Below are 20,231 nucleotides of genomic sequence, written 5' to 3' on the forward strand. Positions count from 1 at the left end.
TTAGTCATTTTTCTCAGCGATGCTGTTACAACGCATTGACACCGGCGTTTAACACAGGTCGCGCGACCGATGACGACTGACGACCAAGGAGTGACTCACAGCAACGTATGTTCGCACCGGCAACCACTATATTTACTTGTCACCACACGGAAATCTCTCGCGTCTGCTCGCACAGCCATCGTCACGTGAAATAAGCATTCACATTATACAGACTTATTGCTCGTGCATCGCTGATTGGTTAAGCAGCTTTGCGACTGGAGTCGCGACTGACAAATCGATGAACGATCGACTGACCCAAAACAGTCGCTTTTCGACAAACGCGACCATGTGCGACAAGCTGAGATCGGTCGCTTTGCAACATATTTGGATGCACAACCTCTGTGTTGGTTGCACGAGTCACCTGTGTAAATGAGCTGTGCGAGGGATTGTTCTATATCCTCAAAATGTGCATTTAGCCCCAACCTTCCGAATGATCAACCTTCACCTATTTCATTCATTTTTTTGTATAACTGGTAGCTTGACTTCTCCTTGATGTAGACACTTTAGTTAATCTCCTGCATTTGTTTACAATTACAATATCGCATAATAACAGTCTTTAAATTAGTAATTTATAGATATTAACGTTCCAAAGCAACACACGTGCTACGACAGGCGCCGTAGTAGGAAATTCCGAATTAATTCTGCCCAACTGCAGTTCTTAAGCTTCCACGCAAAGTACGATACTGAAGCTTTCTTTGCGTTGTGCCCCGTCGGAACGCGGTCTCTGCAGCCAGAAATTGAACCATCCAACTCCTTCTCAATAGTGCAGTGCCTCACCGTGCCAACTCGGTTGTTGAGCCTAGATGCAGCCAGTCAGCCTTTTCTACTGTTTCGCCGTTGTTCTTAAAAGCACACTTATTTCGACACATTTCACCACCTCTTCTTGAGAATTCTCCCCAGGTGCGAACAGTGTTTGCCGGAATATATTGGCGCAAAGCGCATGCGTTGGACTTAACGGTGTAAATAAACCCTCCGGAAAGTCCACTACGTGCTTGAGCTTAATGATGGAGTGTCGCGATGTGTTCAGTCAAATTCGTGAAACGTGCATGCATCGTGTCTCTATAACTGAACTCTCAGAGACGATCATTCTTTCCTCGCCGCTTTCAGTGTGACAGGAAATCATCCGTTTGCTTAGTACAGTTGCGACAAATTGACGTGGCGCTCTTTCTTTGACAGCTGCGAGAACTATTTGTAAAGAAATAATGTCATCTTTATTTGAAGATAAATAAACTTCAGATTTAGTTCAGTGCTGTTTCTCATTCAAAAATCAAAGTAAACGGAATATATATATATACATTCTGATGAAGGCCGGACCCCAGCCGAAACGTCAATAAACCGCTTCATACGCGCGTCTACTTCACTGTGAATATTTACCCGGACCCAGAACTGCATTTTTCTGGTATATATCTATATATATATATATATATAACGGCTGAAACGTTAAAAACATTGAAGATGCAATTTTCGTAAGTGTGCAACTTCGTTTCTTCAACTACCTATGCACCGGACCTACAGAACTTTTCCTTGAATTACATATATATATATATATATATATATATATATATATATATATATATATATATATATATATATATATATATATATATATATATATATATATATATATATATATATATATATATATATATATATTTAACTGATTCTCCCATGCATGCAAAGTATCGAACACTTGTCCTCCGTAGTGGTAATGGTCGTCAAATTTCGCGTTAAAAGAAAGGCACAAAAAACACCACTCCTTAGGGCATCAGTTATATACGTTATGAAAATAGTTGGTGTCGCTGACAGCGCTTTGAATAAATAAATAAACATGTAAATAAATAAATATAAAATAAACAAATAAATAAATAGCTCATTCGCACGATTCTAACGCGCAGCTTTCTTGAATAAAAAGTGCGTTCAAGTTTCCTATGCGCGGTGCAATCGTAACTAATTCTCAAAATCAAAACCGAAGCCGATTCTTACTAAAAATAAAAGCTCAATGCAAGGTAGCTAGCCACACTGCCATCGAACGGGTGTTGTTTGTTTATGGTTTATGCCTTAGTTTGCGGTCGTCATTTTCCAGTTTGCTGTACACCTGCAATAATAACGCTTCGGCTCAACCGCCTTTTGTCGAGGCAGTCTAGTGAGAGGATTAAAAAAAAAGACGTTTCTTTGCTTTTGCATGTTCTATAAAAGCGTTTATACATGGTACGCGTTGACTCTGGTTTCATTACTTGATGTGCGCGATATAATTGGCCCAAAGCAATTTTCTTTTATTCTTTGGGCGGTAATATAACTGCGCGTTACCATCGGAGCGCAGTATAACGTGCAAATACGGTAAATAAATAAATGTCGAAAGAAACATCTGTCCTAGAAGTTTGCTCTTCATTGCGCTATGAAATCTGTGATGCAAGTGTTTTCTGCCTCAGAACAGCGCCGTGTGGCTTCTATGAAAACTATGTATTGCGGCTCTCTAAAATCATGCATAGGAGTGGGAGCCTCGGTTGATTTCCGTTGATTAGAGGAGGAACTCGCAAAGCTGCCCACGCTTCTGAGCGGTCTCCGAATAAGTTGCATCCAGCGCTGACCAACAACTTTAACCAACGACGCGACAGTCTATAGGTGACTGCTACGAGCAAGTATTTTTGCGGAGGACAGCTCTGGCTTCCCCCAGGGTACTTTACCGCTTTATGCAGTCACAGTGTGAGGTACAAAGTGGTAAAAGCTTCCTCACTTCCTCGCTCAATCGGTGCCCTGATGGTTCCCCCGTTGAGCACGGCCGCGTTCACGTCAGACCACAGCTCGGGGCTGGAGCTGTTCTTGTCGGCGTAGTAAGAGAAGTACGCGTCCGTCATCAGGTTGCCCAGGTTGCATTCGCGCAGGCGACAGATGTTGTCAGCTTGCTCCAGCAGAACCTTCGAGCAGCCGATGCGTTCTTTCATCGCAGCGGTGACATTTTGCTTGTACATGCGGGTAATATTTAACATGTGTTCGTCTGAAGAAAAGCGAGAAACATAGTCACATCAATGTCTTGGGTAATTCAGCGTAAGTCAAATAATAAAGCTACTTTCTTGTGAAGCATTAACAACGCTATTTTCTTATAAAGAGCTAAAATTTTATTACACTTAAGGTTCGCCTTTTAAGAGTGGAACGCGATGCCATTAAAAGAACCACGACTGCTTCGCACGCTTCCCGGCAGCTGCAGCTTATGTATCCGTAATGTTTACCGGAAAACGCTGGAGGCGAACGCTATGCACGAAGGTGAGCTTTCTAATAGAAACGCGGCTTCTTGCGTGGGCCGATCCCGCATGTAGTGCACCATTGCGCCAAAACTTACATATTTGACATTAAAGGCATGCGCTGTCGGTATTTTCTTTTTTTTTTCATGAGATTTGTTTGTGGGTTGTCCCCCCCCCCATTCTCAAAATTTCGAGAAATAAATTTGTCAAGAATGTAAGACAAGGTATGAGCAATTTCAGTGACAGAATGGTGGGGCTATATAGCCTGCATATACCGCGTGTCATATAGCAAAGCGTGGCGTATACATATATCTAAATGAATAATGGAACGACTGAACGAAGAAGTCACAGCAAATCACGGGACAAGGCAGACCTCAACTTTAAGAATAAATTATCATTTTAGCGCAGTAAAAGCTTACAACTCACTTAGATTGCAACTGTGGCGTGAGATCTGCATAAAGTTGTGTGCAAAATTCTCTGATAACGTTTTGCTTTCACTACACATATGTGCAGCAGGCATTCCAGAGAGGCTTCGATAGCTATAGTCACATCCACAGTGGATTTAAGTCGTTGCCGCTTGCCATCATGTGTACCACAAAAGGCGGTTTTTACCGTGCCTTGTTCAAAATGGAACCATACAGCATACTGTTATCACTTGCGGGTTGAATATTTGCAGCTAATGATTGCTAACACCAATATGCATATAACTTTAAAGAGCACTGCCTTTGAAGCATCTCTACACACTGCTTGTTGCTCTAGACGGTAGATTTACGCATGCAGGGAACGTGCAGCTTTTACCTTCGTTCACAGATGCGTTCATAAGAATTGGGTTTCCGCTCCAGCTTACTGCATTTCCGGCTGCATCAAATGTAACCTGCAAAAATCCGAGAAACTTTCCGAACCAGAAATCTTGGACAATAAGAGCAGAGCCATTCCCTGTTCTGTTCACAACTGTTGGGTAGTCTCCCTCGGGTTTGTTTTCGGGAGGATATCCTTCTCCTGAAATGCAGATAATATAATTTTAGACGTTGAACTTAATCTTCTAAGTTCCGAAGAATCCAAAGTAGCTTATACTGCGAGGCTATGGTTTGTTTTGCTGAGAAAAGCGCTGAGGAATGCGTGCACTCCCGCACCGCACTATTGTTCACATAACGCATAAGAACGCATGCCTCGTTTTACAAAACACACAGACCCCTGGTATAGCATTCCGCCGGCCGTGTTCAAATAACGATTTTCAACTGCTGCGCTATTCTCTCCTAAACGTACTAAACAGGTTTAAACGAACAGATGAGGCTGTGTCTGGTTTGCCAAGAAATGCTCTATTGCAAATGCTGTGTTGAAATGCGCTGTGTTTTTATTGATGGACTTCTTGCGTTTTCTGGAGATTTAGATTGCGCTTATTGTTTATCTTGAGGAGGGTGCTATGTTCACATTCCTGTGTCGTTCCGTTCTGCTGCCTTAGTGGTTCATGTGATGGGGCTAGTCAAGCTGCCGATGTGCGGCTTTTATCCCAATATTCGTTGCCACCTATGTACATTCTGGCATGTAAAAATGTGGTAAAAGTAAATCAGCCCATCTCAATGTTACGCCAGGAGTACGCAGGTATATATTTCAAATAACAAGAGCTGCATCAATTGCCGCACGTATTAAATAAAAAAATATGCCCTCGCGTTATAAACGAGCCACAACATTGTTTTGAATAATGTGCGGGAAGGTATATTTTCGCCCAGTTTAATTTCTTTTTGCCTTATTGCTCGCATTAAGCATAATAATCATTTTCTCCTGTGATTTCTGTGGCTCACTGTCTGTTTCTTCGTATGTTGCTGATTATTAAAAAGAGATCGAGCCATCAGACGCTCTTAGTGTTCTTGCTTAGTGGGTAGCAAGCACTTATTTACTGATCTGTAAGAATAAAATGAGCGAAAGACAACTCAAAGAAATGAAAGAAAATGCGTCAGGCTTATGTGAGCTGGGCTGTTAAAGAGAGTGCACAAGAATGACAATTTTCATGCGTTCCTGTTGTGCTCGCCAAAACAAGCAGTGCCAGTGCTCTCTGCGAGAGGGTAGAGAGGAACACGTGCATCCAGTGTAACCAGTTCTTGTGGTGCATGCAATTCTCGTGCTGCGTTTTCCAAAAAGCTGCGCGATTTTTCATGTGTGCCGTGTCGCGCATTTTCACCTCCCGGCAGTCAACACAAGGTCATCCATACAATTGGTGCAATATGAATAAACGCAATGAAGAGGGTTTACTTGTCTCGTGACGATTATTGACGTTTATGGTCAACAAAGGCGTCTGAATAACGAAAGAAGTTCGCGCTCCCGTTTGTTTCTTTGTAAAGACATTTGACTATACTATGTCTGAGTCACAGCTGTCAGGATGCCTAGTGCACCGATAAGTTAAACTTGTTTAGTAAATTGCGTTTTTTTAATACCAGAAAGATCAGCCTTACTGTGAGCAGAGGCTTGTAAAGCCAGAAAATATGCAGAACAAAAGAGTGGCGACATCACCTTTAGGTCCTGGCACTAGTTTCCCGTGACGTCAGAAACTTTCACGGTAGCTGCTCAAGAATGGTTTAACTGCAAGTCGGCCTAGTTGGAACAGATTCATTTTTTAAAAAACGTTTTGTGCGCAAACAAACGGAAGAAGAAAAGGAGCAACACAAGGATAAACGCTCGCCCTTGTGCTGCTCCTTTTCTTCGTCCCTGTTCGTTTGCGCACAAAACATTTTTCAAGAATCGTTAACCTTATAAACGAATCAAGGAGTGCACCTAGCAAATTATAAATTTAAAAACTGTTCAACACTAGGACCGTCAGACAGGTGAGAGCATGTAGAAGTCCGTAATGTCATACAGACGAAGCAGTGCGGTGGTTTCAGCACGAAATAAAAAGTGTAGCTGTGGCCTTCAATTTCTCCACATATAACCAACGCTTTTCCGCCAACTGATTAAATGGAAGTCTTGATTAAGCTTATTGCACCGTCTCGACTGATTTACTAATGCTCCTTAACGTTTCTTTAATGGAGTGCTGTCATGATATTTTCGACTCTTCATTTTTTGCATGAAGAACCGGGTGCTCTAAATCCTAGAAAAAATGCTGACAAGCCTGAGAACATCCTAAATAGTTTAATAGATTGGTTTTGTACTGAGAGTTTCGGTTTCGTTTGAGGTGACTGTATCGTGACATCAAGTTGGAGAAGGTAGTCACGTGGTAGCAAGATATCGCGGCGTTTGGGTACTCGTTCCGGGTTGCTGGTTCGCCTCCTATGCCTTACTCGTTGCGAGGCCCAATGTCGAAGCCTAACAGACGGCCGAGCGAGCCTGAGCGAGTGTCAAAGCAGTCGTGATATCCTGCTTCCACGTGACCACCTTCTGCGTCCCTACGTGACGACACAATCACCTCCTGCAAAACTACACCAAAGCAAGCTGTAGACTAGCTATTATACTTCATCATTTAGGGCGCTGTGAGATGAGTCTAGTACCTTCATTTAACGCAAGAAGTGACGAGTTGAAAATATAATGACAGTACTCCTTTACAAACGTCCAAGTCTATATGGTCCTCTGCATGAAATATCCATAATAGAGTCAAACCTCACAATATGGTTGGACGTAATACTGTCGTTGGTTCCTACAGGCTGTTGCGTTTACTTCCCGAACTTTCAACTGGAAAAATTAATCCTATGTACTTTGGTTAATACCACGACATCTACTTGGGCTTCTCGTGGTAGCACGTCTTATAATACTGAAAGAACAAAAGTGAAACCGCTACGACAAGGTTACATACATCTCAAATTCTCGGTCTCGACAATGCCACAGTCCGATTAAGCGCAACAGGTGACTTGTTCAAAGATTAAACGAGTAAGGGAACCGAGGGGTCCGACTTCTGTTAGTCACCACCATATGAAGCCAACAGGTAATGAAGCGAAGGAAAGCAAAGGAGAAGTTATTTGTAGTTTTTAATTGTGTAGTAGAAATGAGAAGCTAAAGGGAATTGAAAGCGTACGAAAAAACTTGCCGCTGGTGGGACCGAACCCACAACCTCCGCATTACGCGCGCGTTGCACTATAGCAATTGTGCTGCGTTGGCGGCTGTTCTTGTATGCACATTCTTCGATACTTCTATAAGTGTACAAGATAACCCAGGCATTGTTAGCTAGCGCCACTCATGGCCATGGCTGCTGAAAGAGGGAGAGCAAGCCCTGTTCGAGCCGCCTGTACGCTGTACGACCAATTTCATGTTTTTCGTGCAGTTTTGATGCAAATGATGTTGAATTTGTGAGCTCACGTAATTTTTGTAAATATTTACGGAAAACACATGGATGCCGTGAAATTATTCGACTGAAATCCCGCACGTTTCAATAGTAGTGCATCGCCAATGGCACGGGTATCACATCATTCAAACACACAATGATCACTTCGAAAAACGTTTACTTACCGTGATACAAAAATGTGTTCGTGTGGCCTCCTACGATAATATCAACCTCTGGTACTTTCTCTGCAATTTCCAATTCGCGAGGATAGCCACAGTGAGTGATAGCGATAATAATCTTTGTGCCGTTTTCATCGAGCCGTCTTGCTTCCTTCTGAATGCTCTCTAAATCGTTTTCGAACTTGACATTTCCTAGAACAACGAATAGTTACTTAATACAAACGTTACTTAAAGCCAGAATTGAATTTCCTGATCTAAATATTTAGTGAGTAAAAGCGCTCCCGCAAAGCTCTGCATATAAATTAAACTACAGACTCCAGTTGATTAAAAATGTTAATAAAAATGTGATTTAAACTTTGAACTACAGACCTATATCGGGATAGCAGCCCCTGCATGCTCTTAGAACATATAATCTAATCAAGTTCAGCTAGGTTTTTCAAGTCTAATATCAAGGCCAAACAGCATGGCTTTTGTAAAAGATTTTAACCCGCCGCAGTGGCTTAGCGGCTATGGTGTTGGGCTGCTCGGCCAAATCAAATATCAACCGCAGCGGCCCCATTTCGATGGAGGCGAAATGCGAAAACCCCCGTGTCCCGTACATGGGGCACGTAACAGGTCCCCTGGTGGTGAAAATTAATCCAGAGTCCCCTTCTACGGCGTTCCTCATAACCAAATCGTAGTTTTGGCACCTAAAACCCCAGAATTCAAATTCAATCATCTTCATGAGAAACGCAACTAAATTGTTTTACTAGTGAACTCTTTACTAAAGAACGGGCGTTTCATCTATTGCATATTCCTATATCTTCAGAAAGCGTTTGATCATGTTTCTCATCCACTAATATGTTTTAAATTCAGCAAATTAAACATGGATCCCGATACTATTGCCTGGATTGAAAACTTTCTTTTGAACAGAACACAATTTGTTACAGCCAACTAGTTTGATTCCCCTTCGTGTCCAGTTACTTCGGGAGTGCCGCTGGGTTCTGTCCTAGGCCCTCTTCCATTTTCAATTTATGCTAACGACATGACTAATGTAGTTCAAACATCTATTAGGCCATGTACTGACGACTGCATAATCTGACGCTGATCATACAGCACGTCAGTCTGACCTTAACGCTATCACTAACTGGTGTAACGCATGGCAAATGCATTTGAATTTAAAAAGCGTAAAATAATGAGAATTTCCAGGAAATCGACCTCTTGTAAGCCTCCTCTTTATAACATTCCTGGTTCTGAGTTAGACGAAGTAACGTCTTATAAGTATCAAGGATATCGTATAACTGCTAACCTTTCTTCGCAAAGTCATGTTAACTACGTTGTTAATAATGCTAATCGCGCAATAGGCTATTTACGCCACATCTTTTCAATGGAACCATTGTCTCTTAAATTAACATTATTTGAAACACTTGCAAGGCCTAAGCTTGGATATGCATGTGCCTTGTGCGATCCTAGTAAAGAATTCTTTTATGCGAAAGCATCAAATGACCCATTGAGCGAAAAAGCCGGCATCTGTAGCGGCGAAACGGCACGAAAACTCCCATTGGCTGCGACGCCACGTCACGAGGGCGCCTCGACTCCGCGGGTCGAGTCGGGTTGTCGTCGGCGAGGCAGTCGCGTGACGTGCGCGTGCGGGTGCCGCTGTCTGGCTCTCGGAAGCTGGCGCGCGGTCCATATGTCTCTCTCTCTCTCTCTCACTCCCACTGGGCTTAGCCAATAGAGGGTATTGGCTTAGCTGATGCACGTGCCTGCCGGCCTTGGTGGCCGCTGCTGCTTCCTCGGTCTCTCGTCGCGCAGGGCGTCGGTGGCATGCGCCGTTGGCACCGCAAGCTGCTGCTACTTGCTGGCTCGGGCAGCACGTACCGCTACGGTACATTACTCGCAGCGCAAAACTCAAAGGACTACTCAACGGCGTCTCATTGGACATTAATGCTTTCGCATTCACAACTCATAAGATGTGCTTAGGTGTCCTCAGATTTCCTTTCTTTATCAAGTAGAATCGGTGCAAAACCGTAGCGCGCGTTTCATTTTGCCAAATTATTCCTGCTTTTCCAGTGCATCATCGATGAAAGTCATTTCGCAGCTTCCCGACCTCTCCTTGCGCATGAAGATGTCCCCTTTATCAATGCTTCACAAGATCTTTCATAATGCACTTTTGAAAAACAAACTTCTCAGTGAGCCAACTCATCTGTTGTGTCGTACTAACCGCCGTCGTAAAGTTGACGTCCCTTTTGTTGCATTAATTTGTATTCTGATTCATTCAAACCGAGGACAGTCAAAGAATGGTATCAAATGCCCACCTCCACCGTCACCGTTCTCAATGTCCCCGATTTAAATCTGCCATTGAAGATTATTGTATGTACAGTACTAACCGCTTATGGCACGTACTTTTTTTTCACTACTTACTTCTGTAAAGCTCTCGGGCATTGAGGAGGAATAAACTTTATTAGTTGAAATGAGCCGACGGTAAAATCGTCCGAGGTGGGCGGCGTCCCTAGTCCAGGATGCCGTGGGCCTGAGCTGATAGCTTGGCCCTGCTCCAGGCGATGCTGGTCTTCAGGGGTCGAGCTTGTCAGCTGTGCCTCCCACTGCTCGACGGTTGGTCCGGTGATGGGCGGTGTCGATGGGTTTTTTTGACATTCCCATACCATGTGGTAGAGGGTATTGGGCGTGGAGCAGAAGGCGCATTTGTGAGTATAGCTCGTAGGATACATGGCGTGTAGCAGGGTGCCGTGCGGGAATGTGCCGGTCTGTAGTCTTCGGAAGATGACCGCCTCTTCTCTTGTCAGCTGGGGATGCGGGGGTGGATAGATCCTTCTGCCCAGTCTGTAGTGGCTCAGGATATCGGCGTATCTTTTCGGGACGCTATCTTGTTGGTCTACCGGTGCTCGTGAACCTGGTGGGATAGCCCGGAGAATGTGATCTCGGGCAGCGGCATTAGCCGCTACATTACCCGCCAGGGACTCGTGTCCCGGGGCTCAGACAATGTACACTTCTGGAAAATTGTCTCGTTTTTCGAGGATGCTGAGGGCTTGTTTGGAAATGCGGCCCTTTTGATAATTTCTACATGCTGTTTGTGAGTCGGTGATAATTGTGATTAGATCTTCCTGTCGTTGTCCCGTAGTGGCCGCCAGGGCTATCGCCGTTTCTTCCGCGCAGTCGATGTTGATTGATTCTTCCGCGCAGTCGATATTGATTCCCATTCACGAAAAAAATGACACTGCGAACTAAATCACAGCGGGGTAAATGGTTTGCTCCGCCCGAAGAGGAATGCCGTCGCAACTACGACAACAGAAACTCGCGCTTTTATGCATCTTTAAAGTAACAATAGAATGTAGCGCTACCGCCACGGGCGCTTGCCAGCTACGCTAGTGCTAATTAGTTAAGCCGCCCGTGCAAAGGCACGGCTTGGCTAGCATGTGCACAGCTGGCAGATAATCACAGTAGTAGCTCTAGCGGTAAGCAATAGCGGTATACTAATAACATTAATACTAATAATGCTATACTAATAATTTATCTAATAACAAGCAGCAGCAAAGCAGCGGTACAGTGACTGTGCAAGAAGGTCAAGTTTCGAGTATATACAGATAATAATTCGTAATAAAAGAAAGCAACTAATACAACCAATGTAAAGATAAAACAGCCAACAGACCGCAATTTACCTTTTACGGAGCAGTTTACGACCTGGGGCACGACGGAAATTGATACTTTGTGCGATACCACGCAATAATTCAATTTCTTAGATACATTGTGCGTTTGGCTCTTCAGAGCCGCATAAATTAACTACACAGCTGAAAGGACTGGGTTCTACTTCCTCAAACTTATGGGGCTAACAAGTATGTCGAGAATGCACTGATCAATTTTACAAAATACCAAAGTTTGAGATTTCAGGTGCCTGAAGCTAAAAGCTCTAATTATAACAGTTTTCAGCTCTAGATGTCGCGGGCAGCAACAGCCTACAGAAGAGCATCTTTATTTCTATGGCTCCGGGAGAGAAGCTAAGCCATCTTGGCGACTCACAGACGTAGTTAGAATGAGGGGGTCCTAATGCACCTTAACTATGCTGACATGGACAATCTGGCGACTGCGATGCCTCAGACATTGCGAAGGTGTCAAAGGTTCAGCTACGTAGGTGACAGGGGATGGGCTGGTAGAGACCGTGATAGCACACGAGACACATCTCTCTCATTAAATCTATTAAATTTGTCTCTTATATCTTCGATTGACGAAGTGTTAAAGAGCGGAGCGCGCCTTGATGACCCCTTGCGAATTGAATATCAGTACCTCCTCGGCTAAGCTGTTTAAGTATGCTAGGCACAGCACTTCAGTGCAGCGCACTGACATTAACATATTCCCCACGTACTTTCCTGAGCAAAAGTATACGGTCCGGGAAACCCGCAATAAACCCAATTTCCTTCTCCGCCTATAAATGTAATTTGAAATGGTGGGCTGCATTCGAAAGTTGCAATTGCCAACTTTCCAGTCGAGTCGTCAATTTCTGGTTGTGGGTCTGAATGACGAGCGAATTCAGTGTTTTCAGTTCGCCTGTGGTCCGTATACTTTTGCTCACAGTTCATCGTACAAGATGCCTGACGCGCATGTTTTAAAAAATTTTAACCAAGATTACACAAAGCAAATATTATTGATGGACGTCTTACACGCCTCAGAGCTACTAGAAAATTTTGCGAACTGATACAGCATTCATTTGTGCTGTTTAAGGCTGGATTCTAGGAGGAGAAATAAAGCATGGTTAGGTGTAGTGATTCAGTATTATTTATCCGACTAAATATTTATTCCATCATGCAATTAATGCCAATCCGAAAGAAAACAACAGACTGATAAATCAGAATTGCGCTATATATAGCAAAGGCAATAGTGAAGAAAACATTGAAGGTAAAAAGAAACAGGAGACTGTACATAAAAGCTGCTCTTCCACTTTCTTACTTATGACGTGATGCCACTCACCTGGATTCGAAAGTACCTCTGTTTCGTGAAGCACTGCTCCAACAATTCCAACTTTTGTGCCATTGATTTCGATGGTGACAGATTTTGGCAGGCTGATATTTTTCAATGCATCCTCATCCGAGAAGTTAGCATTGGTGTTGACCACAGTAACGTTAGCGTCTTTCATAGCTATCAAGAATGGTGCAAGCCCTTTTGGTCCATCGTCAAACTCATGATTCCCTAGACACTGTATTTATCGAAACAGAAGCGAAGCCCAATTATCGCTGTTTTACTTTTAAGACAAATTTCGTTGGACTTAAACCACTAGAGTACTTAAGGTTCAAATGAAGAACTCACCAACTAACGTTATACATATTAAAGAAGCAGCTACAGAAACTTGCCTTATCATGTGATGTCAGCCACGTAGCGAAGTTTTTTTGTCGGGAGAGGGGAATTAAGAGCCAGATGAGCAAGCCTACACTAGTCCAAACTTGTTCCGGCCTTACACACACACACACACACACACACACACACACACACGTATATATATATATATATATATATATATATATATATATATATATATATATATATATATATATATATATATATATATATATATATATATATATATATATATATATGCTGGAGAGGAAAACACACACACATATATATATATATATATATATATATGCTGGAGAAGAAAAGAAAGAACGATCAGCGTGCACTGCTTCGAGATAGACGACAACGAGTTCTTCGAAGCCTTGTGCCTGTGTTGCCTCAGCTGTGTGACCTGTCGCTGCGGTGCTCTACTCTCTGAGGGATCCATCACTTAAACTAGAACATCTGTTGACATTTGGTGGAGGTGCTGGGCCGTTTACAAACCTGGAACTTCGCAGTCCGACGCTCCCTACCGTTTCTGCAATGCCTCAGGACGCCGTACAGCCCGATCCCCCCCCCCCCCCCCCCTTAAGGCATGGCCTGTCATCCGCTCCCGTGCTCTACGCCTACGAGATTCTCCAGTCTTCAGCGGCAGCGACGACCATGATGTGCAGGATTGGCTCTCGTCATACGACTGCGTGAGTGCGCATAACAAATGGAACAATACTGCTAAACTGTCTAACGTCACCTTCCATCTTTCTGGAGTCCCTCATTTCTGGTTCCGGAATCATGAGTCCAACCTCTCCAGCTGGACAACATTTACGAATTGTTTCAAAGAAGCCTTCGGTCGCCCTGCTGTGCGCAAGCTTCACGCGGAAAAACGCTTGCGTGGTCGCGCTCAGTAAAAGGCTGAAAACATTACCAGCTCCATAGAAGGCGTAGCTGACCTTTGCCGGCGCATTAATCGCGCTATGCCTGACACTGAAAAGATACAGAATGTCATGAAGGGCATAGAGGATGACGCCTTCCAAATGCTTTTGGCGAAAAATCCTCAAACGGTTGACGAGGTCATTACTATGTGCCATGGGCTACGACGAGCTCCGCCAACAACGCTTTACTACGTGCCGAGCTGTTGCGCCGGACGACACGCCGACGACGGCCCTAACCGACAGTTCCAGTGCTGCTCCCGCCCACTCCCAGTTTCTCGACCAAATCAAAGAATTCGTTCGCGAGGAGTCGAGCACCAACTGTCACTGCTGCCTGCTGCCGATTAGTCATTCCTCTTTGTATCCGGAACTCCGACGGGTCATACATGAACAAGTCAGCGACGCACAACCTCTTGCTCATAAGCCACCTCCAGCGCCGGTCCGCTGACGTACACTGCCATCGTCGCCAGTCGAAGACCTCCGCCTGAAGTTGCGCACTACACGCCCACAAGCGGCTTCAACGCCTCACCTTCTGCAGCTGCGAACTGCTTGCCCAGAAGCGGCTTCTGCGCGCCTCCGCAGCCCTTACGCCCAGCGCAGCATTGTGCGCCCCAACTATAGGCCTCCTGTTCGCAATCCATGGCGTACCCAACACAACCTGCCGATCTGCTTCTCGTGTGGCTTTGATAGCCACGGGGTTTGTATCCTCCCAATACTGCGAGACTACAAGGGAATGCTCCTGACTCCCAGTCCCGCACAGCTTCACCAGTCCCATACTTCGCTCCCTCGTCTCCTGTTCCCCGAAGCGTCAGCACTCGTCGGTCTCCATCTCCCAGTCGACGTTTTCCTGTTCCCCATCGTCCGCCGCCTTCCAGCTGTGGAGGAAAAATAAAAGGCGCAGTTCCGGAGGCAAGAACTGCGATCTCTTGGAACTGCTCAAGCCCTCATTCATTCCCTGCGAATGTCATTGAAGTTTATGCCGAAGGTATCGCCGTTCACGCGCTTGTCGACACGGGTGCCACAGTGTCCGTGGTTGCCTACCAGCTTCACCATACGCTCCAAAAAGTTGCGACGCCGTTTTCTGCCATTTCGCGTATACGTACAGCAAGCACCGAGTCAATTCAGCCTTTAGGAACATGCACCGTCCGTGCCGCCACACAATTCTTGTTCTTCCCCGCTGCTCTCATGCCATCATCCTAGGATGGGACTTGCTGTCATCGCATCAGGCTCATCAGGCAGTTATTGATTGTGCCCGTGCCGAACTTGCGCTGACCCCATTTTGTGGCAGTCTTTCCGAAGATTTGCCTTTATCTTCAATATATATATATATATATATATATATATATATATATATATATATATATATATATATATATCATAAGAATCCAACAAACACTGACACCAAGGACAACACAGGGGAAATTACTTGCGCAGACACAAAACACGACAAGAACTGTTTACGCACGCATCGGACACAACAGTTATTCAAAGTATGAGTTCACGGTGGCTTAATGTTTTGTTTCATAGTGGAACACTAAATGAAACATAGCCATTAACATATGCCTTGCGCTTTGCTCTTCTCGTTTGTTTGTTGCATTAGGTAGGCAAGTAAGTTTGTGCATATTAAACATGAATGAACTAAATATGTACAACTGTTGTGCGTCTGTTAAAAGCTTCCTTAACGCGCCAGACAAATGCGATTTGTCCAACAGGTTGGTGAATGATGCAAATAACATAAAGCTGGGACAATCAACAGGACGCATCAACAGCTACAGCTCAATTAGAATTTTATTCAGCAATGTTATAACTTCGCACTTGCAGATTTAGAAAGTACAAAATTATTCGATGAGCACACGGCATGATTATAATACACCAAGCCGCCTCCTATATACGTGCTTTTGAGGGTATGAGAGTCATAACAGCGCTACCGTTAAAGCAGTTCCTTTTACAGCGGAAGCTGTTTTAGTTGGTGATATTCTTGTTTCCTAGTGAAATGGCGCAAACCACTATGGGAGATCGGCCATGAATCGTGCGGTGAAGTTGTCCGCCGCCGTCGCCGGTGTCCGTCGCAGCTATGGCCAGGCTCCTGCCCACTGGGGAATTGACCAAGATATGGTTGGATTCTCTTAAGGAAGGGAGAATTCCTGCTCCATACGTGAAAAACATTTGACATACCTGAATAAATCAAGCAGGCTATGTGACTGTTTGTCACCGCCCCGTTTCAAAGAGGATGCCAATAATTCATCATAATCATCATTATAATATTCATTAGCATCGTATCGTGCCACTTGTCACCCTTTCCATGCGCTTCCGCGATCGGGCCGGCAGGCTAGACCAGTCAGTCGCGTCGTGGGATTAGCCGGGTGCGCATTTTATCGCGTTTTGCTGGACACAATAAAAGTTAATTCACTCACTGACTCACTCACTCTCTCACTTTTCACGCGATGAAAGATGCGCGCTGCGTTTAGCGTCGAAACGTGTGCACTTTTCATTGCAGTTGCGTATTATTACACCAGGTGGCACGTCACGTATCTCTGGCCTCCTTGATACCCTTGAGTTCAGCGAGAGCAGGGGGAAAGCAAACATGCTCGCAAAAGAAATAAAAAAAATTAGTGATAGGTCATTGGAAGAATGGTGGAAGTAGGCAAACGACCAACAATGGAGGTGAACAAAAACAAAGTTCCCAATAGGGGTTCAGAAAGTTTGGTGACGGGAATTCCTCGTTTATTTTTTTTAAGCGCAGCTGTATATGGCTCAGATCCGGGATTCCGTAGCGTCTGTGTGCAGAAACTATCATCATGTGGGCCGACCCTGGTGATAGTGCAAAAAGGGCCCAAGTTCAATGGCACATACCCCTGTAGGCTCGGGGACCTGTAACGCGCCCTGCAATTACCTTTGCCACACCTGGGACCCAAAGAGCTTCCAGGAACAATGGTAAGAACAAGGGCGCTATAACGTAAAACTATTCCAAACTTTTCTATTCCAATTCTGCTATCAGCCCTCCACGATTGATCAAAAACTTTTTTCGACCACCCCCACTTCACCTGTCTGTCACGCGACGTCACGAAAACCGCGATAACTCCCCATCTGATATGATGTGTACACACTGATTATGCATGATTCGACAGAAAAAAGTAAAACGGTTATTTCTGATTCGACCCCTTTTCGCCATTAGCCCTCGGCTATTGGTAAAGAGTTTTCGGGCTGCACCCACTTCACCTGCCTGTCACGCGACGTCACAAAACCGCACAAACTCACCGCGTCAAAGTGACGTGTACGCGATAAAGATGCATTAATATGCCGAACAAAACTGAATTTTCTTCGGAATAGCCACAGGCTGCCCCATTCCGAAAGGAATAAAAGATGGCTGCCGTCGATCGCTGAGACGCTGGCTACTCGCACCTGCCGGAGAGCATGGGTGTATTTGCGTATAATAAAGCTTCTTGTGTGGCCGTGTAACGTTTTCGAGCACTTTCGGCACGTTTACCACCTCATTCTGCCAACTCTTCTTAGCTGAGGGTCAGCTTTAGCGTCATTCTTAAGCTTCCGTTGCATGCCGCCGCGATTTTTGACCAGCCACCACAAGCTAAGTAAGGGAAAGCCGACCAACCGCAGATGCCGGCACCACCCTCTTCATCCGGTTATCGATTTTCAGTGCACTGGCTCTGCCCCAGCGGATCCCTCTCCACTTAAGCGTTCTCCTTGCCTCTTGTCAGCCAATTAGATACGACAAGCCGCTCAGTGTAGGCAATGTTATTCGTTTTTCAAGCAAACAAAAGTGCCCTCCTATGGACGGGGAGAGTGACTGGTCTGTACAGACAACCCTGTCGGTGACCGCCCGGTGCTTGCGTCGGTGATTACGCAAGTTTGACGTCAGGAGATCGGAATAGAAACATATTGAAATAGTTTTACGTTATGGGGCCCCAAATGTCTTTTAAAAAAAAGCTGTTTTGTACAACTTTTCAAAAAAGGACTGCTAACGCGCGCTCGCGCCACTGCTCGCGCTTTCGTAGTCGTCGTCGTCTTCCACAGCGGGTTCCGTTGCCGCTCATCATTCCAGCGTAGAAGTTCACTTCTCTTGTGTCGTCGTAATGGGGAGACCGAAGTTTACGGGGTTATGAGCCATTCATTGTCCTTCGCGAAGGACACATTTAATAACAGAGGTCATACGAGAATGTGTGTGCTTACCTATATCGTCACCTTTGTGTGGTACAGTAAACAGCTTCGCGGGACATCCACCTTCACAGAGTGGAATGGCTCATGATGGTCTTTCTTTGAAGATAGGTATAGGACATTAGCCAATATAGTAACAAGAGCTTGGTTGCGCAACCCACCGCACCATTCCAAAGGGCACGCTCATATCATCTATCCATCCAGCGTAGCTGTACAATACAGTGTTTCTTAACAAATATGTGGCTCCCACCCACTATGGGAGATTGGCCAAAAAAATGAATGGTCTTGAGGAAGAAAAAGAAGATTAAAGAGACGTATACAAATGCTAGAATGAAAAACATGTATAGTATACATGATTAGATCAAGCAGGCTAGGTGTCTGATTGTCACCGTCCCGTTTCTAAGGGGATACCAAAAAATCATCATCATCATCACCAACAGCAGCAGCAGCATCAAATCGCGCCACTTATTGCCAGTCAGAACGCATACTGAGGACCTCCTTCGGCTCGGCATACACAACACCATGCAGGAGATAGCCGAGGCTCCGGAACGGGCGCAGCTAACTAGGCTGTCCAACACGCCGGCCGGCAGCCGTATCCTCGAGGAGATCGGACTCGCACCCACCAAGAGTTTGGCTGAAAACACCCAAAGCCCCAGTGAAATAGGGGAGAAGATCGTGGTAGCCCCTTTTCCCCTCAACGTTCATCCTGTTCACAACGCAGGTCGTCGCAAGGCAAGAACATTGAATATACTAAAGGAAATAAACATGGACAAAATCGCAGCAAGCTTCGTGGACGCAGCTGCATACCGAGACGGCAAGGCTTTTGCGGTTTCCGTCGTTGACACGCTGGGCAAAGTCATCAACTGTGCTTCCGTCCGGACGACGAACCCAGAGGTGGCCGACCAAGTGGCCATTGCACTCGCCATGCAAGACGGTCGGAGAGACAGGGTGTATAGCGATTCGAAAGCCGCCATCAGGGTATTCCAGAAATGCGGGGTAGCCCGGCAGGTAATTCAAATTCTGAAAGGTGCCAAACTCGGCGACACCTCCATACACTCCATCTTTTGTTTCCCTGCCCACGTCGGGGCGATTGAGGGGGTTCCTCTGAACCTCAACGAGTCCGCCCACGAGGCTGCGCGTGGCTTTACCGACCGCGCTGCCCCCTGATCGGGCGACTCTCTCCCCAGACACAGAGACGGTCCTATCACGCACAATGAACTTACTAAATTATTTTGCTTAAAGAGAAGCCCGCCGCCTCATTCCAAGCTAAGCAGGCTGCAAGCGAACACGCTCAAACTCTTGCAAACGAACTCCTACCCAAATCCGGCGTCCCTTACCAGCATATATCCCGAGATTTATCCGAATTGTTCTTGCGTGGCCTGTGGTGAGGTTGCTACTTTGCTTCATATGCTCTGGGAATGCGGGTCGCTGGGCCCGAAGTTCACCAAGGAAGAGTGGGACGCGCTCCTGCGAAGTCCCGTCTTTGAGGACCAAATCCTGGCCGTGCAGCGCGCCCGCGATCGGGCCGACAGACTAGATCTGTCAGTCCCGTCTTCAGATTAGCCGGGTGCACGCTTTCTCGCGTTTTGCTGGACCCAATAAAAGTTTACTCACTCACTCACTCACTCACTCACTCACTTGTCACGCGATATGACATGTGCGCCGAGTGCCTTAGATACATGCAAACTTTGCATTGCAGTTGCATTGATTCCACGAGGTGTCGGGACATGTAGCAATTGCATGTTGCATGTGGCTGGACCTGGTTAAGTCAAGCAGGCTAGGTGACTATTTGCCACCGCCCCGTATAAAAGTGGATGCCAGCAAATCATCATCATCATCATCGTCGTCATCATCATCATCATCAACCGCAACATCATCGTATCGTCCCACAGATCAAGGGATGTGACATGTGCGCCGCTTACTTTGGATGCCTGTGTTTACTCTTCGGTACATTTGATTGTGTCTCTTCGCAAGGTGCGAACCACTGCTGAAGTAACGAATGGCAGAGCTATGGGCGTGGCTACAAACAGGCAACGTCAAGCTCAGGAGACAGCTGTGCAGAGAGCAGCACAAGCCGTAACTCGCCATCGACTCCGGTGGGAGAGTT

General features: G+C 45.5%; 1 protein-coding gene across 1 annotated transcript in view; it reads right to left on the reverse strand.

Moving 5' to 3' along the window:
* The window catches only part of LOC126542654 (protein 5NUC-like), a 66,993-nt gene that overhangs the window by 13,944 nt on the left and 32,818 nt on the right, over positions 1–20,231 (reverse strand). Inside the window, exons 4-7 of the mRNA XM_050189793.3 lie at positions 12,666–12,891; positions 7,710–7,895; positions 4,077–4,277; positions 2,774–3,034 (exon numbers count right to left, since the gene is read on the reverse strand). Of these exons, the coding sequence (XP_050045750.1) occupies positions 2,774–3,034; positions 4,077–4,277; positions 7,710–7,895; positions 12,666–12,891 (874 nt within the window). The remainder of the gene's footprint in view (positions 1–2,773; positions 3,035–4,076; positions 4,278–7,709; positions 7,896–12,665; positions 12,892–20,231) is intronic.

The sequence above is a fragment of the Dermacentor andersoni genome, chromosome 2, assembly GCF_023375885.2.
Source record: "Dermacentor andersoni chromosome 2, qqDerAnde1_hic_scaffold, whole genome shotgun sequence".
NCBI classification, from domain to species: domain Eukaryota; kingdom Metazoa; phylum Arthropoda; class Arachnida; order Ixodida; family Ixodidae; genus Dermacentor; species Dermacentor andersoni.